General features: G+C 35.0%; 1 protein-coding gene and 1 non-coding gene across 2 annotated transcripts; both read left to right on the forward strand.

The window, feature by feature from the left end:
- The first annotated feature begins 335 nt into the window (after positions 1–335).
- Positions 336–441, forward strand: LOC124889904. The gene has a single exon (XR_007048817.1). It is a non-coding gene; the product is annotated as a small nucleolar RNA R71 (small nucleolar RNA).
- Positions 442–9,274: 8,833 nt separating this feature from the next.
- On the forward strand, positions 9,275–24,804 carry LOC107850396 (DEAD-box ATP-dependent RNA helicase 20). Its single transcript, XM_016694886.2, has 10 exons — positions 9,275–9,566; positions 10,647–10,903; positions 12,941–13,120; positions 13,261–13,422; positions 13,565–13,719; positions 14,468–14,560; positions 14,683–14,768; positions 14,881–15,107; positions 23,841–24,071; positions 24,570–24,804. Exons 1-10 carry the CDS (start codon positions 9,511–9,513, stop codon positions 24,626–24,628), a joined length of 1,506 nt encoding a protein of 501 aa, XP_016550372.1. The 5' UTR covers positions 9,275–9,510; the 3' UTR covers positions 24,629–24,804.
- The last annotated feature ends 1,331 nt before the right edge of the window (positions 24,805–26,135 follow it).

Genomic DNA, 26,135 nt, shown 5'->3' on the forward strand with positions numbered 1-26,135 from the left:
CCCTTGGATGCCATGACATTTACCATTTTTATGGGTGTACCCATCATATGCTTTATAAGGAGTTCTAATTGCATCATTATTTTTGTCATGTTTTCCTCCCTCTCTTCATCTTTCTTTCTTTGCTCTTTATCAACATAGAAGGTGATAGGGGACTCTTTAGCTACCTTAGTGTCCTGGGTATGCCACCCCTATTTTGCTTTGTGACCTCCTCAAGCAATTTTGAAGCCATGCCGTATGACAACTTCACAAGTGACCCACCGGCCGCATTATCCACCATAATTTTGTTTAGTTGATCCAAAGCCTGATAGAAGATTTCGAGAAGCATCTTCTCTGGCACCTCGTGGTTGAGGCATTGTATAAGTTTTCAATCAAATCTCTCCCATACTTCATACAAAGGCTCTTCATTCAATTGTTAAAAGTTTGTGATTTCATCACGTAATTGCTATATCTTTGATGGTAGGAAGTATAGATCTAAGAAAGCAGCGATAAGTTCATCCCACAATGTGATGGACCCGGCGGCAAGAGATTATAGCCATAACACCGGCTCACTCATTAGAGAAAATGGAAAGAGGCACAACCGTATAGATTTTTGTGAGATATGAGCAATATTGAAAGGGGCACATACTTCCTCAAAAAATTCCAAGTGCAATTTGGAGTCTTCATAAGCTTGCCACCTAAAAAGACCTTTCATTTGAAGCATGTGCAACATAATACTTGTGATGTGGAATACCTTATTCCCTTGATTAGGTGGGATGTAGATAGCACTGGAGTTGTTCTTTATCATCAAAGGTCCCATCATTACTTGCATGATTACTAATTATGTCGCAGACACTATTGAAATCACTTAAAAAGAAACAAAAACAACAATAAAAATAAATAGCAACCACTATGGGTGAACTCAAAGCTACTATTAACACCACACGAGCGAAAACTAAGTTTCACTCCCCGACAATGACGCCATTTTGATCATGCTCAACTTGGTCCATGACTTATGGGCAAGCCGATCGTTGTCAAATATAATAACCCAACTTGAGTTGGGATCCTAGAAGAGTGGAATTAGTCTTCAAATCTTATAGGTGTTGAAAGCTACTAAAGATATACCCGTAATGCAAACAAATGAAAGACATCAATTAAAATGAGGAGAGGTTGGAAGGTTATTTTGATGAAATCTAATCAAACTACCAATTAAGAGCAACAAAAGTAGGTAATATTCCAATAGGAGAATAATCTTGGGATTATGTCTTCCTAAGAGAAAATAATGCAAATTCTAGTTAATGACTATATGGGTAGGCTAGGTTAAGGGTTTTGATGCTAGTTTTTCAACCAACCACAAAATAAATTACCTATGGACCTTTTCGGATACCTCATGGGTGTGGCAAACAAATCCACCTAAAACCTTAATTTGGCATCCTTCTTTCTAGGAAAATGCCCAAGACATAGCAAATTCACAATCCATCCCAATTTCTAAGACAATGTAAAGTAATAAGCTAATGTCTATTTATTGTTCGCTAATACCCTATCACCCATATCCCTCTTTCAAGGATGATATAGGATCCATAAATATACCCACATCCATCTTTCAAGGATGATGTGAGATTTTGAGAATTTAAGGTTTTCACCCATAAAGTCCCACTCAACAAGCAAGTATTAGTGAAACCCAACATCATTAACCAAAATTCTACACTAATAATCAAAACCCACACATATTTGCACCCTATTTCAATGCACCCTATTTCAACATAATTCCAATATATATTTTTAGCTACTCATGAATTTTAAAGAAAGAAATATAGCAAAATGGTCATTCAAAGCTTCCATTGAAGATGCAAGCAAGAGTATTCTTCAATTTAACTTTAATTACAAATAAACTCAATTGGAAAATTAACCACAATATTTTTGCCCAATATAGTTGGGTTTTACAAAGCAATAACTTCAAAATCTGATTGGTGATATCCAAAAAATGAAAGGGTTTTCATCCTATAGAGAATTGGAACCAGCTATGGGAAATGACAAATTTGCCCCTTGCTATTTTTCGCTCAATCGTGATCATCGAAGCTTGATCACGATTGCGGTGAGTCCATCGCGATTGCCACCTTGACTAATCTTGCCTTGTCGCGATCGCGACTATCAGATCATAATCATAATAACTGGGGGTCAGTTCCTGCTCATGCTTTTCCATTTTTTACACTAATTCTTCCCTTTTTTAATCTCTTTTTAGCTCTTTTCACTTCTTTTCTTTCCATTACCTATATACCTGAAAAACATGAGAATTAGTGCATTCAAATGACAAATTTGTCTCATTAACACCGTTTAATCATAGTAGTGTGCATGAATTTGAGCGTCAATGAGTGGTAAATTTACCACACATCACCCGTCAGGGCACAGATGGTCCGTCAGGCACCACATCATAGGTCTCTTTAATTTAAAGTTATTATTTTTCCTGCCTTTGAGTTTGATTCCTAAGAACAAGTATAAAACATGTTAAAAATATTAGCAGTTGCTGGAAAATATGCAATTATTCTTTTTTGAAGATGCAAAATGTATTGTCATAAACTGGTATGTTATACATCAAATTGAATAGCCAGCACATAGAACATATAGTTCTTGAATTCAATGGCCAACACATAGAATACATAGTTATTGAAAAAGTACTTGCCTCTACAGATTGTTAAGTTCCACTACATCATGATCAACGGTACCTATTTGACCTATAAAATATCAGAATAAAAATTGATCCCTAAAAACTCTTACATCAGAGATTTAACAATTGTGAAAGTATATAAAATGACTTAAGTGCGTAGTTCAAAATTCTTCTTCAAAAAGTATGTTAAGGCTAAAGTTCGTAAGAGCAACAAAAATCAAACCAATATAATCAATTAGTAAATTATTAAAATAAAATTGAATTAAATATAATATATATTTATCGATTTAATTTTTACAGGGTTTGAGTTTGATTATTAACCATACACAAAACATGAAATAAAAATATAAATTATAGCGTACTACTTCGAGTGAAATCTTGTGGATAAATTGGATCAAATTTTTGCATTAAAATTATGAATTTAGAGAAAAGCAATCATCGAAGTGAATAAAAAAAAATTGTGAAGTCGAGCATCTTGTTGAAGTTCTATGTTTGATTGTTGTGAAGATAATAGTTGAACTCGATCTACAAGCAATAAATTTTGAGTTCTGCAAGCCAAGCATCTTGTTGAAGTCATCTGTATGAATGACCATATCAAGATTTCATGCATAAAAAATATACACGATGAATTGAACAAAGTAATCCTAAATAAATTACAAAAGTTTAAACAACTAAAAATGTATCCTATTTTTGTTAGAAAAGGTTTTAATTTCTTATTATAGTCAATATTTAATATCAACTAAAATAATAAGAAAATAGTGAAAAGACAATTTTATCTAAAGAGAGACTTTTAATGAAGACCAAAAAATTCAAGCAATATTTCTAAGGCCCTTTCACACTTTTAATATATTAGAGATTAGAGATAGAGATCAGAGATAACTTAGTCAAACAACTATATAAACCGTGTAGTTACATTCAATTTCAATTCTCTTGTGGCTTTCCAAACATTTCATAGATAAAATATTTCGTTAATTTTGAAAGAAAACAGGGTCATACCATCCACTCCCTAAACTTTTAGAAGATGCATATCAAAAATAACATTATTAATAAATCTATCATTAACAGAGCTATCAACTAAATGAGGAAATAAACTCAAAATAGGATCAAATTTATTAGGTCAAGAGGTAGAGGTGGACATATTAAGTACCAAAAATTTAAATTTTTGATCGGATTGAACTAATTAGGTTTTTTTGTATTGATTTTTTTGGTTCTATTTTTCTAGAACTTCGGTTTAGTTCAATTTTGGTTCAATTTTTCTCAAACTTTGGTTCTTCAATTTGGTTCTCGGTCTTAAGTAAGGTTATGAAAATTTTGAATCAAATCAATAACCTAAATCGATAATTTGATTTTCAGGATAATGATCTAGATTATTTGTTTATCGGATTGGGTATCAATTTATGTACTACTATTATTGATTTATTGGGTCAGGACTTGATTTGGCCATGATTTTGATCGGTTAACTCGATTAATCGATTTCAGTACTTCCCTTGTAGGCTTTTAATTGACAAAGAGTATACCCATTAACATTCACCGATTATTACCCTTCAATACTTCAGTTTTAGGTTTACACTTCACATTTCTCAAAGTTATTCTTAAAGAATCTCTAGTCTATGATTTTATCTGGTTTGAATTATTGATTTTCTTTATGTGATGAGTGCTTTTTGCTCCCACTTTGCGTTTTCTATTTCTTTGAGGGTTTTTCGTTGTTGGTTTAATTTAATCGATAATTCTTGATTTTTCAACTGAATTTAGGCATTAAGGTTGTCTTTGATATCAAAATTATCGGCGGGGTGGGGGGTGGGGGGGTTCAAGTGGTTATATGTAACTTGGAGTTATTTTGAGATCAAAATCAAGATTTTTCAAGTGGGATATGTCTAATTTTCTAAATTAGGTTATCATTGAGATCAAAGACTTGATTTTTGAAGTGATTAATGGTGATTTTCTGGATGGGTAAGGGGTGGGGGATGTTATGATAATATCAATGTTCAGTCTTCACTGCGATTCATGTTGTGTGGTTACTTAATCTGTAGATTATAACTATTGTAATGGTGCAACTTCTATAGCCCATATTGAAAAGTCTAATCTTGATTTGTCACAAAAATTGTATGGTGTCAATACAGGTGGTTGTTACTGGAGATGGAGATTGTAACGTTACGTACTGATGACTTGAATGTGACTACTATATGCTGCAACGATGCATCTTGTTGTCCAGATTTTCTAATTAGTGTGTGTGCTCTGTATATTTTTTGTGTGAAATGTTATGGGTTAATCTAATAACTATAATCAAACCGATAACAATAAAAAATCAATTAACCAATAACCAAGTAACTCATATTTTAATGATTTTTTAACAGTTTATCATTTATACAAATCGATAATCAATAGGTAAAATCGTTAAATTTCATAATATAATTGATCGATATGTAACCCTAATTTTAAGGTCTCAATACTTCGGTGCACCGAATAATTAAATTTTTTAAAATCAAAATAGATAAGTCATTCGTCTAATAAATTAATATACATGAAGACTCCAAAATAATGGGGATTGATCTCCCCTTGAAATTAGGGATAAAATCAATATCACTCTTTATTTTCTCCCTAGTAAAGACTAATTCATAACTCAACTTATGTGCTGGATATCTAAATAGTACCATGAAATTACCATGTCAAATGTAGTTGGAGCAATATCATGCTCAAATTTCCCGAAGAAGAAAATTATTTCAAGTCTTTCCTTTAGTTCACATGATTGTAATATTACATCTTTCGTCCTGTGTGAATTTTTGTCTTGCCAATGACAAGCTTCTTGAAAAAACCTAATGTCGGATGAGAAGGTGGATATGATTGCTTTGCTTGATTTAGATAGTTTCGAAGTGTGTATCATTTTTTGTAAGTAAAACTTACATAAATCCTGACTAGTTTATCCATAATTACACCTTATCCCAACTTTTTTCAAAATTTCATAAAATTCTGATTTTTAATTTGCCAGATACATAATATTAAAAGAGATACATGATTGAATATACATCTTAAGAAACAACTAATTCGCTATAATTATGGAAAGTAACGGTAATGAAGGCAATTAAGGAGTAACTTACTCTGCAAATTTTCTAATTAACAACCAAATATCTCTAAAAACCATTATTTTATTAATAATATAATTTTTTAAAAATATTCTTCTCCATATTCAACTTTTAGATTCATTCTTCTTCTGCAATTTTTTTTACTAAGATATCTCTTGCTGTATTGAACAACCATGTACACTGGATTACTATTGGAATGAAGAAATTGAGTTGTCTAGTGAATACAATGCCACTCTTAATTACGTTCAACAAGAAGTTGAGTAGAAAGAATATTCAGAGGCTTATTGACGATTCTCCTGATTTTAATTTGTTGCTGCAAGAAGATTTTTGGTCAAATATTTTTTGACTTTTGCCCCAAGTAAATGGGCATCACACTACATTATGATAATTTTTTAGGTCAATAATATAGTTGACAATTTGCTACTAACTTAGACAAGTGCTTGTAAATTTTTGAAACTTTTGAGGGTCAATAATGTATCAACAATTCACTACTAACTTGGCAAGTATATGAAATTTTTGGAAAAATAATAATAGTAAAACTTACATAAATCCCAACTAGTTTACCCATAACCACACTCTATCCAAACTTTTTTCAAAATTGACAAGAGATACATATTATTATGAAAGATACATGTATTTCTAACAAGAGGTATATTTTTTAAAGTCCGTAAGAGATACATACTACATTATAACAATCTTATATGTATCTCTTATTGTACTAATATACATATTACACTAAAGTTATCTAACGAGAGATACATAAAGTAAATGTGTAATGTACACAGAGATACAAGATGTCAAAATGTATCTGATGTATTGAAAGATGTATTTGACATCTTTGGACTTGACATTTAATAATGGTGAAATGGTCTCGTAAACCCTTGTACTTGTTCGAGTTTGTAAAGTGAACACCTCTACTTAAACTTTTGTTATTTGAACCCCTCAACTCAATAAATGTAATGTTTTAAACCCTTTTACGGTGTGGTGTGTGTAACACAACCATCTCCACGTTAACTTTCACGTTATTTTTATACATAAAAAATATTAAATATTAAAATAAGTAAATATAAAGACCCCCCCCCCCCCCCCCCCCATTTTCTATTCTTCTTGCTCTTTGGAAAATCTGAGAAGTGTTTTTTCTGTTCAAAATTTAAAAGAATCTGAGAAGAACAAAAGTAGAGGAGAGTCGAAGTGGTGGGGGCCGAAGAAGAACAAGAAGTGAATTTTTATGTGTTAGATTTGCTGAAATTTGTGAAACAAATTTTCTCTTCTTTCTTTTGTATTTTTTACTTGTTAGATATGTTAAATATTGATGCTTTAGTTGTCGGAGTTTGAGAAAATAGCTCATTTTTTTCCTTTTTTGAATTTCACTTAATTGATTTGCTGAAATTTGAGAAAAGAATTAATTTTTCTTTTATCTTTTGCAGTTTTCACTTGTTGAATTTGCAAGAAATTGAAGTTTTAGTTGCCGAAAATTGAAAAACGAATCAATTTTTTCTTTGTTTTTGTAATTTTCACTTGTTTGGTCTGCTGAAAACTTAAGTTCTGTTGAGAAAGTAGCTCACTTTCTCCCATTTTTAGCATTTTCAAGTATTGGGTTCGCCGAAAAATTGATGTTTAGCTGTTGGAGTTTGAAAAAAGGAAACTCCTTTTCCTTACTTTTTGCATTTTCACTTACTGGATTTGTCTAAATTTGCTGAAGAAGGAGTGTGGGGAGACAGTTGGTTGGGTTATTATGGTGGTAATGTTGTGTGGGGTGGGGGTGGGGGGAGATGAAGAAAAAATAGTTTATAGGATTTTGTTTTTTTTGTTTCTTTTAAATTTATTATTTTTTTTTTTTTTTTTTTAATATTTCTAAACATAAAATATTGATGTCACTTGCCTTAAAACACGTGCTTGTACGGGGCTTTTCAGCTCAACAACATTAATGCCACGTAGGATCAGTCAATGGTTAAAAGGACTTAAAATAGTCTGTTTTATTGAATTGAGAGGTTCAGATGACAAAAGTATACGTAGAGGTGTTCACTTTACAAACTCGAACAAGTACAAGAGCCCACGAGACTATTTTGCCTTTAACAATTTATAACAAAAGATATATTTTTTAAAGTCCGTTAGAGATACATACTACATTATAACAATCTTATATGTATTTTGCTGTACCAATTATGTATCTCTATATTATCTATTGAATGTATTATATATCTCAATCAAATATGTTTAAAAACATTGCTAAATATATAAAATAAATTATGTATCTCAATATGCCCTTGCAAACTAAATGTATTTCTACACAGCTTCTGATCATAAACACATGCATCTTAGCAAAACTGGTATATAATTTAAAGCTACGCCACTTCTCCTTTCCCCTTTCTTCAACTCATCCACCCCTTAATTGTTAGTTGATAAAGTCGATTTGTTATAATGTTTGAACCTAAATTTGTGAGCAAAGTGAGTGGTGAAAATCATATAAAAAAGGTAGCTCGTCATTTTTGAATTAGCTATATGAAATGAGTTTGAACCTTGAATCTGATTTTTGTGAAAGTTTTGGGGCAAATAACGTTTATACTATTTATAAATAGTCTAAAGAGAGATTAATAATATTAAATTGGTGAAGAGAAGATATTAAGAAATTTTTAGGGCAATAAATATATCCTAATTTTTAGGCTAGAAGTTATGTATCTGGAGATTTAAAGAGAGAGAATATAAATAAGGGATATTTATAATTTTTATTAAGTGAAGAGATTTTTAGTAATTTAAATATTTTAAGTTATGATTTTGTGAAATTTTTTCTTTTTTTTTTAATCTCTTTTAAGGTCATTTATTAATGTATTTTGGAGTTACATTCATAAACACCGAATAATTGAATTTTAAAAATCTAATTAAACGAGGGATGCACATCGATCGATTCAGTTCAATTTTGTGTATTATCCATTTGATTTATTGGTTTGATTTATAAACACGCTAAATCGATAACTAAATCAAGTAAGATATTCGTTATCGGGTTTCGATTAATTGGTTTTTGATCTTTATCGATTTGATTTTCGATTTAACCGATAAAAAAATACTCTTCTAATTTATTTTTTTTACTTTCTTTTATTTTTATTTTTTCTACTCTATATTCATGCACAAAGTCTACATAAATTATTGTCACTAAGACAACAACTATAAAATGCAAAAGATAGTAAGATATTTATTTAAATCATATGCCACTATTGTAAAATTATGAATAAACATATAATCTTCTTGTGTTATCGGTGTAACCATGAACTAAAATCTTAAAATCGAGAATCAAATCGATAGCCCAATAAATTTTTTTACAAAATCGTTTAAAAATCGTTAACCCAATAATTCGATATTGATAAACCAATGACATTTTTATCGAATCGATTTATCGGTTGAACCGATTTCGTACACCCCTAAATTAAAAAAAATCATATTGAACTGAAGTAGTTTGGTCCGATACTCGGTGCACACTATTGAAAGATCGAAAATCGAAATCTGAAAGGGACCTCTTAGGTTAAATTTGAAACATTGAGATCGCAATCGAGATAATTGAAAAACTAAAAGGGTCCAGAATTGAATGTAGGTCAGATCAGTAAGGATCAAAATAAAACATAAGCAACAGCGGCGGCGAAAGTACATTCATTATCCCAAATATTTCTTTCTATTTCCTTTGGCAAATAAAACCACCACTTTTTTCCTTCTAGAAGCTTCTCTTTCAAGTATATAATAATTAATTAATATAATAAAATACACAAGCCTAAAAACCTCCTACGAATTTGCCGGAAAATGAGTCGCTACGACAGCCGTCCGACCGACCCTGGCTCTTACCGCGACCGTCGCAGGTAAAAACCCTAATTATTCCTGTGTAATTGTGCTTAGGGTTTAGCTTCTTTGTATTTAATTGCGGGTTATCTCCTCTTATACCTACAAAAAACATACTCATATTATTGATTGTCACTGTATTTAGCTTTAGATTTTCTCCGTCTATCAGAAAGAGTCTCTCTCTGCCTCTGAGGTAGTAGTATGGTCTACGTACATTCTACCCTCCCCAAACTCCACTTTGTGAGATTGTACTGGGTATGTAGTTGTTGTTGTTGTAGCTTTAGATTTTCTCCAACTATATATATTAATGTAGTCATATCGGCAGTTTGTGTATGATATTCTTATTGAGCCTAATTATAGTTAGGGTTTATGATTCCTGTAAACTTTATGTAATTGTGGATTAATCAAATATTATTTGAAATCGATCATGGGAAAAAAGATACTCCCTCTTTTTCATATTACTTGGCCAGCTCCTGTTGAAGTTGATCTGACGCACGTCTTAAGAAAATTTTAATTAGAGGTGTATTTTACTAAACTGACCTTATTAATGATACTTTGGACTCTAAATTTGATTACTACTACTCTATTTTAGTAGGTAGAAATCTATTTTAGTAGGTAGAAAGAAATATACTCCATATGTTTCATTTTACTTGGCCTCTGTTGACTTGGCACACTCCTCAAGCAAGCTTTACTTAGAAGTGTGTTTTACTAAATTAACCTTGTGAACAATACTTTGGAACTCAAAATTTGACTAGTACTACTTACGTAGTTTTTTTAATAATAAGGGTAGAAAGGAAAAACTATAATAAGATTCTCTTGATTTCATAAATTGGACAAGTAAATTGAAACAACTATTTTTAGTATTGGGGCAAGTAACATGAGGGAGTATATGAGAGTGTGTTACCATTCTAAAAAAATGTATCTCTGAGAGTTGCATACTCATTTCTGAATCCTTTGCCACCTAGCTATTTTAGGTTGGGTTCTAGGTCCTCGGGGAGAAATGGATATACTCATAGATGTCTTTCTTATATGATAGTTTTTAATGATTGTTAGGGTTTAAGCTGCTTTGAATAAGCTGTTTAGTTTTGGATTATTTTCAGTGATTGGGGCTTCGGTGGGGGCTCAAATTTTAAGTCATCATCATCGAGCAGGAAAGATTATGAGGGTAAGGAGTCGCCACGGAAGGTTGATTTGGATGGATTGACTCCATTCGAGAAGAATTTTTATGTTGAATCACCGTCCGTTGCGGCAATGACTGAAAGCGAGGTGGAAGAGTATAGACGACGTCGGGAGATCACTGTTGAGGGTCGTGATGTGCCCAAGCCTGTAAAGTCGTTTCATGATGTAGGATTTCCAGGTATGGGTAATTTTTTCTCTAACCAATCTTTCATTTCTTAGAAATGTTTCAAAGAATCAAATTGTTGATATATTTTTCAGAGTGTTGGTTTCGTCCTACCATACTATTTATTAGTTAGATTGTAGCTGCTCCCTAGACTAAAATAAAGATAGAGGCAGTCACGCATCCTAATTGGTGAGCTTATGTCGGCCATAGTTCCTTCCCTGCTCTTAGTTTCTTTTAAAGGTTTAAAGCAAATGGCCTTTATAGTGCCACTATCCCGTCTCCAGCAAAAACAAATTAGTTGTATACGGTGTAAATTTGATCGAAAAAGAAAAATGTACAGTAACGGTGTGAAAAAATGTCACAATTGACTTAACAAAATTGGGGATATAGGGTGTGTAACCCGTTGTAGCTGGTAAAATTGGACTAATTGATTCATAAATGTATATTGTGAGTAGTGCGAGAAAATGAGCCCCGATTTATCGCCCCACCCATATTTTAACAGTTTGGGGAGTGATATTTAATTGGGTAAAATTTGGAATTCAGCCCATATTTGCCCCGTAATAATATGGGTACACATGGGTATATTATTTGCCTGCTATATTACTAATTATGAGGTACTCTATGAATATTAGTTTCTTGGTTGATTTAAATATTGGGTGCGGATAAATTTTTTCCGATTAATAACTATAACTTATACGTTATTAGTGTGTTTTAACCTATTGTAGTAGAATTTGGTTTATTTTTTAGTCCAATAATCTCACTTTTTTGTATACAATTACTTATAATTACTGTATCTTTTAATGGCGACATGATAGTGTAAACAGTTCTTTTACACGGATAGCAATTAACAATTATGATCACCTAGCAATGACACCATCACACCTATCCCCAATAAGAGCAAGAATTTCATCAGCCTATAAATTTGTTTTTTTCCTCAGTCCGTATCTACAAAATGCATTAAAACAAGTTAGTCAGGACCATTAAAGTAAAGCTAACAACTTCTAAAAGAAAGATATTATGGATCAGGAATTGAATATGTTACTTCGAGACGACAGTCTAATTGAATGAGAATATTGGTCGATTAAAACTGCATATTTTTTACGCTCAGTGTAGTTTAACCTGTTGTACTTAGCCCAATACTTTCAAGTCTCCATTACTAATAAATGCATCATGCAAACACTATTTTAGTTCAAAGAAATTAGATATAAATGATTGATTTGAGCATATGTAGTTGGAGACCACACCAATGAACCATTTACTCATGGAAATATGTGAAAATATGGGTCAACCCTCTTTTACCCAATCCATCTGTCACCAACCTACTTTTACCCTTATGAAATATGGGTGGGTTGAATTATTACCCATTTTATGTTGACCCGTTTTCAACCCTGCCTATTTGCCACCATTAATTCTGACTCTACACCAAAACAGAAATATCAGTATCTCCCCCTCCATAACAGAAATATTATTGTGAGTATACTCTTAGCTTGTCCAAGTGCTCAACTGTGGTGTTGCTTGCTACAATTTCTTACATATTGCGGTGTGGGATCCTCTTGGTATTGTTTGGGGCTGATGAGGTGGATAGTAGTGTAGTGGCAATTGTTTTCTCTTGATATTTGAACAGTGCTCAACTATAGATACTTGGAATTGCCCATCAATATGAACTAAATCAACATCATAGGAGATAGAAGGATGGTCTTAATGAATAATGGAAGTCATGCATGATTTCAGATCGAGTACGTGTGCAAATATTTATACAAATGACCATTGTGGATCTTCAACGTGTCTGATTTACTGAATTACCGAGCTGTGCAGATCTAGCGACTGTGGGGTAGTTTCCGACTTTTAACGTAGAATTCGTCAATTCATACTGCTTTTTCTGTTTAATTGTTGTTTTCGTATTATCTTTTTCAAATGGCTCCTGTTACCTTTGACAGGTTTCATACATATCAATATCTTTTATAACACGTCACAAGTTTTTGGTTGAATGACACATCATTTTTGTTTCTCTTTTTTCCCTCTTTCTATGCTTGCTTGGTGCCACTACTTCAGATTATGTCTTGCAAGAAATTGAAAAGGCTGGCTTCACTGAACCTACACCTATTCAAGCTCAAGGTTGGCCTATGGCTTTGAAGGGTCGTGACCTCATTGGTATAGCAGAAACAGGGTCTGGGAAAACAATTGCTTATCTGTTGCCTGCAATTGTGCACGTTAATGCCCAGCCATTTTTAGGTATAAGTGCAGAGCAGCTTATTCACTCACGAGTACATGCATCTTCATACTTTGTTGAGCAGTATTTTCTTCTTGCTGCATTGTGTGATTTTGATGCAATTTTTCTCTCTATTTCTATTTGTTCATATCTTATTTTCAAGCGCCTGGAGATGGTCCAATTGTCTTAGTGTTAGCGCCAACTCGCGAACTTGCTGTTCAGATTCAACAGGAAGCTACTAAATTTGGTGCATCATCACGGATTAAGAATACCTGCATTTATGGTGGGGTCCCAAAGGGTCCCCAAGTTCGTGATCTTCAGAAAGGTAGGTGGTGATATGCTCAACGTGACTTTAGTACTGTGTCGTGATGTTGATGGATCGGGTATATCCTAGAGCTTCTTCTCTCAGTTTTGTAGTATTATTTGCATGTCATAATAGAATTAGTCAGTATATTTTTACTTGCTAGGTGTTGAAATTGTTATTGCCACACCTGGACGGTTGATTGATATGTTAGAATCTAACAATACAAATCTGCGAAGAGTGACATATCTCGTGCTGGATGAGGCTGACCGCATGCTAGACATGGGTTTTGAACCTCAGATCCGCAAAATTGTTTCTCAGGTTTGTCTCTGCATTTACCTGTTAGATACTAAATTGTGTTTCCCTTCTTTTCTTAGTATTCTGCATATGAAATGCCATTAGCTGTTCTGTCTTTCATTTCTCTGAATTACTAGTTTTTCTTGCTTTCTCTTACTGGATCAAGTTCTTGTTCTCGGCTCAAATTATAAGTTACTTTGAAATTATTTCTTATGACGTTTAAGCAACTGTATAGTGTATCCTCTGTGAGGTTAGTCTGTCTTCTGAAAAGGATAAATAGATCTTATATTGAATTGAATTCCCGATTTCTCTGGTTTGTTAACCAAAAAGTTTGATTTGCAAGCAAGTGATTGCCTAGAAAGTTCTATGTTTCTGCTGGAATCTGCTGCAGTTACGTATTACTATCATTTCTAGTGTTTGTTCTATTTTTTTGTGTGTTCAAATCTGATGAAAGAACTAACTTTTTGTCAGCATAAAGAAGGTACTCTCTCAGAATAGACAATTGACTTTAGCTTTTGTTTCTCCTTCCAGCCTTTTAGTTCTGGAGTTCAATTGACAATTTCGCTCATCCAGAAGGACTAAACTTGTACTGGAAGTCTGAAAGAAACTTCTTGTTAATTTTTTTAATTTATTTGGACAATTCAAAACATTCACAGGAGAGAAATGTAACTCCTGTTTTGTCTAGTCAATAAGCATTCTGTTTACATGTTAAACTCCCACTTTGACATTCTCCATACTAGGATGTTGATTTTATGGTTCAATGGTTGTGCAGATACGCCCAGATCGTCAAACGCTGTATTGGAGTGCCACGTGGCCCAAAGAAGTTGAACAGCTTGCACGACAATTCCTTTTCAACGCATACAAAGTGAGTTCCTTTCGAGGTTCTGATCCAGTTCCTCAGTCCATTCAAAGTGAGGATATTGATCACTATGTTGTGACCCAGCTATCTGTATGCTTCTTTTTAACCTTCTCTGCAAAATTGCTTAGGTGATCATTGGTTCAGCTGACCTGAAAGCTAATCATGCTATTCGCCAGTATGTGGATATTGTCTCAGAGAGCCAGAAGTACAATAAGTAGGGTGTTATTCCTTATTTCAAGTATTGCAGTCCTCAAAACCTTTTAACATATGTTTTTTCATATTTGGTTGGATTCTTCCTTTGAACTAATCCTGTTTTGTTAATTCAGATTAGTAAAGTTGCTGGAAGATATTATGGATGGTAGTCGGATTTTAATATTCATGGACACCAAAAAGGGGTGTGACCAAGTAACTCGGCAGCTCCGGATGGATGGTTGGCCTGCACTTTCTATTCATGGTGATAAGAGTCAAGCTGAAAGAGATTGGGTCCTTTCAGAATTCAAAGCTGGAAAGTCTCCCATAATGACAGCTACAGACGTTGCTGCTCGAGGTCTAGGTATGCCTAGCACAAGGAAATGCTATTGGCCTGTTTATAAATATAACACCATTTAGTGCTTTATCTTATTGTTAGATCTCATCTCCAATTCCTCGTGCTCCCAACACCAAAGACATTCAGCTCTCATTTTCTTTAGAAATTTGTTATTTTCCCCATTGACTTGTAGGGAGTCCGTTAGTATGAGTTCCTCCCAACTCTGCCTCTCCATCTGCAAAGAAAACGCATACATGCGCAATAGAGAGAATAAATACAAACAAATGAGGGAGAACGTATGTTCTTTAGGTGGCAGAGACGGGAACGATCTGCTTGAATTGTTCTAAAAAAATTATTGCAAAAAGTTTGATTTGCTTCTCACATGAAAAATATTCACCGATTTGCAGAAATTGATAGTCCAGGCCATTTAAAGGTTCATCTTTAATGACCTTGCTGTACTATCAATATTGGTTGTAATTTGTTCAACCTTTTTATCTAGTGATGTGAAAGATGAAACAAGTTATTTATTTGTGTTAAACATCGTAGTAGAATAATATACATACCGGATAAAAGGGTGAGGTGCAGATTAGGTAATGTGATTTGAAAAAAAATGAGAAGCATGATGTGGGAAGACTAAGTAAAAGCTTATAGATGAAAAAAAATACTCAATCGCCTCAATCACAAGTTAGTTGGGATTGTTGTATGACCTATAATCTATTTTGTTTTGCAGACTAGGTAATGTGTTTTAAAAAAAACGAGAAGCATGTGGTGGGAAGAGACTAGTAAAAGCTTATAGATGAAAAAAATACTCAATCTATCAACTTAGCCTTAGGGTGTGTTTGGTATGAAGGAAAATGTTTTCCATGGACAATATTTTTCTAGAAAATGTTTTCCTGGAAAACAAGTTGATTTCTTGTTTTTTTATGTTTGGTTGGTGGATGGAAAATATTTTTCAGAAAATATTTTCTAGTGTTTGGTTGGTGAATGAAAAAATACATTTTAGTGATTAGCTAAAGAGTAAAAATACATTTTAGAAAAATAATTTTTGATCCTGAAAAATACTTTTTTCAGGGTGCGTTCGATATGAAGGAGGAAGAACGTTTTCTAGAAAAATAAGTTGTTTCTAACGTATATTCGTGTGTTCGTTATGCAAATTGGGTAAGTATTTATTTTCTAAAAGTATTTGTATATATTTAACAAAAACAATGAGAACGAATAGGATAACAAGTGTGGGATAAGAAATTAAAAAAACAAATTAAAAAATACATTTTTTTTGAGGGGAGAGGTAGTAAAGGTGGGGTAAGAAAAAAATTAGCTCTTTAAAATTTTTTTCTTTGGGGTGGGGGCGGGCTAGTAAGGGTGGGGTAGGAAAAAAAAATACTTTTTTTAGGGGAGAGGTTGGTATGGGTGGGGTGGCGGTGGGGTTGGATAGCGGAGGAAAAGAAAAAAGTTTGAATTTTCTTAAAAATAGTTTTTTTAATTGGGGGGGTGGGGGGTAGGGGAGTGAGGGTGCGGTAAGGAAAAATTTAAAATTTTTCAAAAATAAATTTTAAAAAATTATTTTTTTGGAGGGGGAGAGGGTTGGTAGGGTCGGGTAGGGGGTAAGAAAAAAATGAATTTTTTTAAAATAAATTAATAGCGATTTGGGTTTTGAGTGCGGGATAAGGTAAGAAATTTTTTTTTTGATTTCTTTATAAAATTATGTATACCATGTGAAAGAATTAATATTAAAGAAACATGGAGAGATGCAATTTAAATGCAGTGTTTTAGTGTATCACGATATCCTATTTATGAATAATAGGCTGTTCATTTGATAGCATTCTATAAGAGTTAAGGAAAGTTTAATAGTTTTCACAATTTGTGGGGTTTCTTGTTTATGAGAAAACATATACTAACTTAAAAGTTCAAATTGCTTGTCCAAACAAAACTTCAACTTCATCTCAAATGATTTCAGATCGTATGGCCAAATGAGCCCTATATCTCACACATATTAAATAATTCTACGAAACTAGAGGTTCCTATTACCTGATTTGCTCTATCAGGTCTGTTAATTTTCATACTAAATAATGTATTTTAGTGATAACACAGATAATAATTATAGGAATCAAAAAGTTAAAATGTCTGCCTTGCCACTTCCCAAGAGTATGACCTAACCCAACTTCCATTCCTTTTCTCCTCCCGGTGACCCTTCTGGTCACCGGAATCAACCCTTCTCATCCTTTTTCTCTTCTCTATCTCTCCCTCCTCTCTCCTTTGATATTCACTTTCCATTTATTCTCGTTCCTCTTCTCTATTTTCTCTCTCCTCTCTCTTCTGATACCTGTTTTCTCCATTGATATGATGGAAGAAGACACCTTCTACTTTGCTGTAGGTTTCAAATCTTTTGATGTTTCAAGAACTTCAGGTACCCAGGTAGAGCTGTACGAATGAACTGAAAGGAGTAGGAACTACTTCACTAAAACCCATTTTAATGAGAGGACAATGGTTTGGTTGATACAAAAACAGAAAGAAGCTTCATTGACAAAAGGAAACTTTGATTTCTCTGAAACTTATTGTGCAAGTAATTTCAATAAGTTTGGTAGGTACATCAACATCATAAATATGAAAGGAAGGAGATCGGTGTTGATAATTCCTGAACAAACCTTTAACTCAAGTTGGATGTTCATTGCAGAAAGGGTGGAAAGATTAATTAATATCCACAAGAGTGAGAATGTCCCAATGGAGCCTAAATTGATTGACAAGAACATTCCTTATGTTGGTGCCCTTCAATGTATTAAATGGTCCAAAAGAAGGGAAAGTTCATTTAATGACAGGCAAAACAAACAAAATGAAGTTCTTAGTAGAAGTTTGGTTGGCAATTTCAAGGATGTCGATACACCAACCCTCTCAGAGATTAGAAGATGGTCCTCGCATGTGGAAGCAAATTTTTGGGCTGAACATTTATGAAATGGGAAATAGATATTTACTATTTGAGTTTGCTTCTAAAGCAGCGGCTGAACAAGTGATGGATGGTGAATGGTTTTGGAAGCAGTTGCGCATCAGATTCCAATGGTGGAGTCCAACGGTCGGAGCTATTGAAGAAAAAGCTAACCCTAATTCAACTAGGATTGTTGGATTGCCCCTCTATCTGTGGTCGTAGAAAAGCTTCTAGGCCATTGGAGATTTTTGTGGTGGATGGATAGAAACAGAAGAGGAAACAGAACTAAGAAATCATTTTACATGGGTCAGAATCAAAATCCATGGAGTTGGAATATCTATCCAAAGGAAGTAACTATTGAGAGTGGTGGATTCTTCTTTACATCTCGGATCTGGGCAGAAGCTCCGGTGAGATTTCATGTCCGAGAAGGGGAAGGAGAAGGGGTCCAAGTCTTGGACCAACAGATATTGAGGGAAAACACAATGAATAAAGAAGCAGCTAATACCAACTCTTTTAAGAAGCTTGTGGGTCCCAGCACGTGAGCTCCCACGTGATTTACTTTGTGAACAGGAAAGTGTAGCTGTCAAGGGTCATGTGACGATGGGTGAGGTGATTTCAAATTTTCAAGTGGGGCCCAACAATTTTATTATGTAGGTTGGAGTTTAGTGGGGCAAGTGGATTTTTTCAAACACAGAATATAGGTGTTGGGCCTATTCTGGAGAAGCCCAATCCTATTCCAAAATTAACAGAACCCAAACCTTTGGGCCCAAAAAAAGTTTCAAACCTTTTTTCTGAGCCCTTCTTGAATTACATTCAGTTTGCAGATGAAGAGTCAGTAAGTACAAACTTTGTCACTTTCGAAGTAAGCAGTGAAAATCGACTCTGCAGGAAGATGATAGAGCACCAAAGAGAACTGTGGGGGAGACGAGTTATATGCGATAATGCAGAGGATGAAACATGGGTGAAATTGAAATTTTTGCTGAGGTCGAACCAATACAGAAACAAAGCACTGTGGATGAGATGGATTTCTCTGAAGCCTTGGTAGTAATGTATTCTGAGGGTAATCCTACACCTCTTCAAATTGACAACAACGAATTAGAGGAAGATTTAGCCTCAAAAGCTAATTCATCGGTCCAATCTAACACGATCAAGTTAACTCAACAATTTGGAGTCGATATCAAGGGATGCAAAGAGGAAGCCTATGCTCTGTTGATGAAGTTAGATCAAAGGAGAGAGAAGGAGATGAAGCAGGGAGAAGGTCTTAAAGCCACAAGATCTAATAGCATTATCCCAAAAGAAGTGAGAAATTTATTCTTTGATATGAATTTCAAGGATGGGGAACCAAGGTCTAGTGGGAGAAGTCTAGTGGGAGAACTCTTAACTCTTAATTATCAATGAGAGTTAAATTATCTCTTGGAAAGTTAGGGGGTTAAATGGAGATAATAAAAGAGAGACGGTGAGGAAGTTAATTAATCAGTGGGGGGCAGATATTTATGTTCTTGTGGAGACAAAGTTGGATGGTCTAATAGACAACATGTTACATAGTATATGGAGTAGTAGATGGGCGGGGGAAATTCACAAGGAAGCACATGGGAGCAGGGGGGGGATTTTAGTTCTTTGGGATAAAAGAATCTGGAAAGCTGAACTGGTGGGGATGGGGAGTCAATGCATCACGTGCAAATTTTCAAGTGTGAATGAGAGTTTAAGCTGGTACATTGGTGCAGTTTATGCTGATTGCAACAGAGTTACTACGAGAACGCTGTGTCAGGAACTGAAAGACATTAGAGACTGTCGCAATGATCCTTGGGTAGTGAGCGGGGACTTTAATGTCATCAGGTATTCGTCTGAAGGACCAACTGTACCAGATTAAATGGGGCCATGACTGAATTCTCATCATGTATTGAAGATTTAGAGTTGGTGGATCCTCCTTTATTTGGAGGACGTTTTACATGGAGAAGAGGGGAGGAACATAGTTGTGCATGTAGAATAGACAGATTTCTACACTGTATTGAATGGGGGAATACTTTAATCAGATAAAACAGTGCAGCTTAGCCAAACTAGCATCAGACCATAATCCTACTATGTTGATTGTGGAAATTGGGAATGTAAAAAGTCTTATTTCAAATTTTGAGACTTGTTGGTTACAAGTAGAAGGTTTCAAAGAAAAGGTGAAAGAGTGGTAGGAGTCTTTCGTGGTGACTAGCGGACCTGGTTTTGTACTTGCTGAAAAGTTGAAATTGCTTAAAGCAAACTTGAAAGGAATGGAGTAGAGAGAAAGGGGGAACTGGAAGCAAAGGAAAAAGGATATCCTTAATCAGATTGCAAACTGGGAGAATATACTGGAACAAAGACCCCTCACAGATGATGAAATATTACAGAAGGTTAACCTGTCCATGGAATTTGAAGAGGTAGCAAAGAGGGAGGAGATTGCTTGGAAACAGAGATCTAGGGTCCAGTGGTTGAAACATGGGGACCAGAACACAAAGTTTTTTCATAGAACTGCAACCTCACGCAAGAGGTTCAATTCCATGGAGCAATTGGTAGTGGAAGGAAATAATATTCATGAGCAGTGCAAAGTTTCTACAAAGATTTATACAAGGAGACTGAGACTTGGAGGCCTGACTTAAGACTACACGAGGTCTCAAGGATCACTGAGGAGGAACAAATATGGCTACAGAGAGTTTTTGAGGAAGAACAGATATTGGAATGTGTAAATTTGTGTGCTAGTGAGAAATCACCTGGTCCAAATGGTTTCCCGATGGTTTTTTTCCAATCTTTTTGGAGTCTGATAAAGCAAGATATCATCAGTACAATTCAATACTTCCATTCAAATCAAGCATTTGAGAAGAGTTTCAATGCAACCTTCATTGCTCTAGTCCCAAAGAAATCTGGAGCTTCAGAGTTAAAAGATTTTAGACTGATTAGTTTGGTAGGTGGAGTTTACGAGATTATTGCTAGATTACTTGCTGGAAGGCTTGAGAAAGTGATAAACAAATTGGTCAACTAGAACCAGATAGCCTTCATTAAAGGGCGGCAAATAATAGATGCGACACTCATTGCTAGTGAATGTATTGACTCAAGGTTGAAGAGTGGAGTCCAAGGCATAATGTGTAAGTTAGATATACAGAAAGCTTATGATTGTGTGAATTGGGCTTTCCTGCTTAACATATGGAGACAAATGGGGTTTGGAAACAGATGGGTTAAGTGGGTAGAATTTTGTATCAAAACTGTCAGGTTCTCCATTCTCGTGAAAGGAGAACCTGTGGGTTTTTTTGCATCAGGAAGAGGGTTAAGGCAGGGTGATCCCATTTCCCTGTTTCTCTTCATCCTGGTAATGGAAGGTTTTGGCAGTATGATGAGAATAACAACCCAACAAAGCTGGGTCAGTGGCTTCAAAGTTGGGAATAGTGTGGGAAGAGAGTAGGAAATCAGTCATATGCTATATGCACAGATGACACCGTCGTCTTTTGTGAGCCAGTTGTTGAACAGATAAGCTACATCAGAGTGATTCTTGTATTATTTGAAGCTGTAGCAGGGTTGAAAGTTAATTGGAGGAAAAGTAGTCTCTTTCCAGTTAATGAGGTGCAACTTCAGGGTTTTGGCAAGCATTCTGGGTTGCAGAATAGACCAACTGCCTACAACATATTTGGGCATGCCTCTAGGTAGCAAACATAAGGCTTTAGAAATCTGGGATGGTATCTTGGAAAGAATAGGGAGGAGACTTACTAAATGGAAGGTGTTGTACCTATATTTGGGATGTAGATTGATCCTTATCAATTCTGTCCTAGATGCTTTACCTTCTTACGTGATGTTTTTGTTTCCAATGCCAGCCAAAGTTGTGAAGAAGCTAGAGAAGCTATGAAGAAACTTCCTATGGCAAGGAAATAAAGAAGGAAAGGGTTACTCTTTAGTGAATTGGAAGACTGTTTTGCTGAACAAAGGGAGAGGGGGGCTGGGAGTCAGAAATTTGAGGCTGCAAAATGAAAGCTTACTCATGAAGTGGCTATGGAGATACACTAAAGAGGAAGGCGCCTTATGGAAAGAAGTTATTGTGGCAAAGTTTGTTGAAATCAATCCTTGGTGTTCAAAGATAGCCGTTGATCCTTGTGGTGTGGGGGTGTGGAGAACTATCAGGAATATTTGGCGGCCCCTGATGGAAGCCAACCTAAGTATTAAGGTAGGTAATGGAATCAAGACAAGCTTCTGGCATGATGGACGGATTGACCAACTTCCCCTCAAGGATCAATTTTCGGACCTCTTCCGGATATGTGCAAATCTAGAAGCTAAAGTGAGTGATTTCTGGTCATTACGGGGCTGGGATGTCTCTTTCAGAAGGTTGCTAAATGATTGGGAAATGGATAGGGTGTCTACCTTGCTTGGAAAGTTAATAGTAGTGGCAGATAGGTTGCTGTGGAATCACAACAAGGATGGGGCCTTCACAGTAAGTAGTGCATATAAAAGAGGTCCAGAAGTATCTGGGGTGGGATATCAATATCACTGGAATTACTTCTGGAAAAGTACTATCCCCACCAAGGTAGTGTGTTTTATTTGGTTAGTGATTAAGAAAGCATGCTTAACTTAAGAAGTGTTTGTTACAGAAGAAAGGAAGACAGCTAGTTCCCAGATGTTTCTTGTGTAATATGACAGGGAAACAAACAAACATCTCTTCCTACATTGCAGTTTCACTACACAACTATGGAACCTCTTCCTTAACATAACAGGCTACAGCTGGACTATGCCAGAGCACACCTCAGATCTATTGAGCTGCTGGAGCTGCTGGATTAGGAGGGGAGGTAGTAAGAGTCAGAAGAAATGGTGGAGATTAGTTCCATCATGCATTTGGTTGTCTGTTTGGTTAGAGAGAAATGGTAGATGTTTCAAAGATAGGTTCAATTCTATTCACAAAGTTAAATGGAACTGTATTGTATCTTTACTTTTTTGATGTAAACAACTGTGTATAGTAGATATAGAGCAAATAGTGGAATTAATAGGAGATTTGTAATTGCTTCTCTTTTTTGGTGGTGGCCAGCATACCCTTAATGCTGAAGAATACAAATCTTACCAAATTATCAAAAAAAAAAAAAAAAGATAGGAAATTAGAGGTTTTTAAAAATCGGAGTCTAAATCTTGCACATACTAAATAAATTTAGCAAAGCTAGAGATTTTTGAAAACCAGAGTTTCTTTAAATCTTACATATGTCTCATCTTCTAAGGCAAACCAGAGGTTCTCTAAATCTTGATCTCGTCTAAATACAATGTTCTATCATGTGTCTGATCCCTCAGAACTGTCTCTATGGATTTCTACATTGTTATACTTATCCTCTGTCTATGGCTATTGATGTTATTATAATCTATAGTAGCAATCATATTTTCATGGATTGCCAATCTCAAATTTTGTGGCCATCAGATATTAAGATATCCAGGCTCGTATTGCGTAGCATCTTGTAGATGACACAAGGAGAATTTTTCAGTTTTCTTTCAAAAAGGACACTTTTTCAGTTTTAACTAACATATGACTAGAAATAACACACATTGGCACTTGGTATGTTCTGATTGCTCCATTTATCTTGTTTGCTATATACCCTTGCATACTTTGCTACAAAGAGCAATGGCTAATATCTGCTCTTAAGAGGGTAATCCGACGAGGAGAAGATTTTCTACGCAAGAAGGTTAGTAAGCATGGTAAATGGTTGTCACTTTAGTTGGGGGTTGAGTGCACTTCAATCTCTGAAGGCCCATTAACATTGTTTTAGGGAGAAATGAGTAAACTTGCAACATAACCAAGTTAACTACTACTTGCAAACATTTTACGGTCATTATAACTTACTTTTGAGTTGGTACAGATGTGAAGGACGTAAAATTTGTAATCAACTATGATTTTCCTGGATCATTGGAGGACTACGTTCATCGCATTGGTAGAACAGGAAGGGCTGGTGCCTCAGGGACAGCATACACATTCTTTACTGCTGCTAATGCTAGGTTTGCGAAGGACCTTGTTAACATTCTTGAGGAGGCTGGCCAGAAGGTCAGTCCTGAATTGGCTAAAATGGGATGTGGTGCTCCTCCCCCTCCAGGTTAGTCTATTGGCCTTAGGTGGAAACAAATCTGAGCTTCTGGTTCATCATAGCACATCAATAGATTGGATATTTTGAATCTCCTTTTTATGGGTGGGATAGGTGAACTAATGGCCTGTTTGGCCAAGCTTCTAAAATCAGCACATATTTTTGAGTGCTTTTCAAAAATGTACTTTTGGCGAGAAACAGTTTGTGTTTGGCCAATACATTTAAAACACACTTTTGGCGAGGAACAGTTTGATGTTTTGGCCAAGCTTTTTAAAAATGCTTCTAAGTGTTTTTCTCAAAAGGGCTTTTCAAAAAAGTACTTACGGGGAGAAGCTAGGCAGAAAAGAGATGATAGTTGGGCTTTGATGTGTTTCCTGATGGAGCGACTTTTCAGTAGGATGTGTTTGCTGTTAATAACGTCACGGCCTATGAGAAGTACCTTATAGTGACAGTAAATGCCTCTGCTTTACCATCTATGCTTTCATCTTAATGATTTTCTTCTATGGCTAGGTCACGGAGGTTTTCGAGACCGTGGAAGGGGTTATGGCGGCAACAGGCAATGGAGCTAGGAGACTGGGTGCAATCGAAGGCAAATCATCCAAATGTTGTGTTTCCTTTCAAAGCTAGTTATTTTGGCCTGCTGATGGAAATCTACTATTCATCTTCTAGTAATGTTCCTGACTATTTATCCTGCATGTAAAATATGTTTCAAATTTTTTCAGTAGAAGGTGAAAAAGTTGTACAATCTTTTTTTAGTGTTTTCTTTTTCGTGTTACGGACAAAGTCCTCTCAAATACACGGGATGATTGATGCACATGGGTTTATCTGTAGAGAAGGCAACGGTGCTAATAGTTGTAGGGCTCGATTGGTCAAAGGGTAATACTCATCTCTAGATTAATTTTATGACGAGTTTATCTATTGTTTGGTTGAGATAAAATTACAGGATAACTTATTTTGGGATTTTTTATCTTAGAATTGAATATCATGGGATATCTTGTTTCGGGTTCCTTATATCCCACGATGAGGGTGGGATAACAATTGTAGGATAACTAATTCCAAGATAACCAATTCCCAAACCAAATGAGCTTGTAATCTTCAGCTAACGCCATGGGTTGTGGTGCATCTTGCAAATCAGTAGAGTATTATGTAGGAGTAATGTTGGAAGTTTAACTACCTCTAATCACAGATGGTCATCATTTATACACTCACAACCATTTAGTCGTGTATAGCATTATGGTTTTCCTATTACATGTGCTATAACTCTTGTAGAAATCGTTGCACTGTTCATATTATTCATATCTGATGGAGACTTCATCTCTGCTGATTAAATTACATATGCATGAACCAAGATAAGGTTTGATTCAATGCAACAATTTTACAAAAATCTTACTAGGTAGCCGTTGTTAGTCATATTTGAGAAACCTTGTGTTTCTTTTGTTCAATTTGTTCATCTACCTTTATCATTACATTTATTTTTTGATTTCTTATTGTTCTCGGTAGTTTGGTTGGGAAGGAGTTATCCTGGAATTAATTATCCCACCATGTATATGAGATAACTTATCCATCACTATGGTGTACATGGTGAGATAAATAGTCTCGGTACTAATTAATACTTCACACCAAATATGGGATAAAATAGTCCTTATTTTGTTCCGAGACTATTTATCTCTTATACGTTACTTCATTACCGATTCAAGAATGTGAATTACATTGAAGGGTGTAGTCGAGTGGTTATCCCACCAGGATTACTTATCCATCACTATGGTGTAAATGGTGGGATAAATAGTCTCGGTACTAATTAATACTTCACACTGAATATGGGATAAAATAGTCCTCATTTTATTCCAGGATTACTTAGCTCTTATATCTTGCTTCATTACCGATTCAAGAATGTGAATTACATTTAAAGGTGTGGTCGAGTTGTTAATAAAATGAGAGTTCATGTAAGATATACACTTCAAAGTTAAAAATTCAGCATTTATTAGAAAAAAAAACCAGGTAAGGTTTAAGGTAGAAGAATTCATAATTGTGCTGGCCGACTCCACAAAGCCGAAAGAAGTACTATCAGTAATTGTT

The sequence above is a fragment of the Capsicum annuum genome, chromosome 12, assembly GCF_002878395.1.
Source record: "Capsicum annuum cultivar UCD-10X-F1 chromosome 12, UCD10Xv1.1, whole genome shotgun sequence".
Lineage (NCBI taxonomy): Eukaryota > Viridiplantae > Streptophyta > Magnoliopsida > Solanales > Solanaceae > Capsicum > Capsicum annuum.

Bases quoted from the DNA above. Each gene is read 5' to 3' on its own strand.
- LOC107850396 (XM_016694886.2), top strand. From the start codon at position 9,511: ATGAGTCGCTACGACAGCCGTCCGACCGACCCTGGCTCTTACCGCGAC. The intron at 13,423-13,564 runs GTAGGTGGTGAT...TTTACTTGCTAG, and splicing joins AGTTCGTGATCTTCAGAAAG to GTGTTGAAATTGTTATTGCC. The intron at 14,561-14,682 runs GTGAGTTCCTTT...AAAATTGCTTAG, and splicing joins TCCTTTTCAACGCATACAAA to GTGATCATTGGTTCAGCTGA.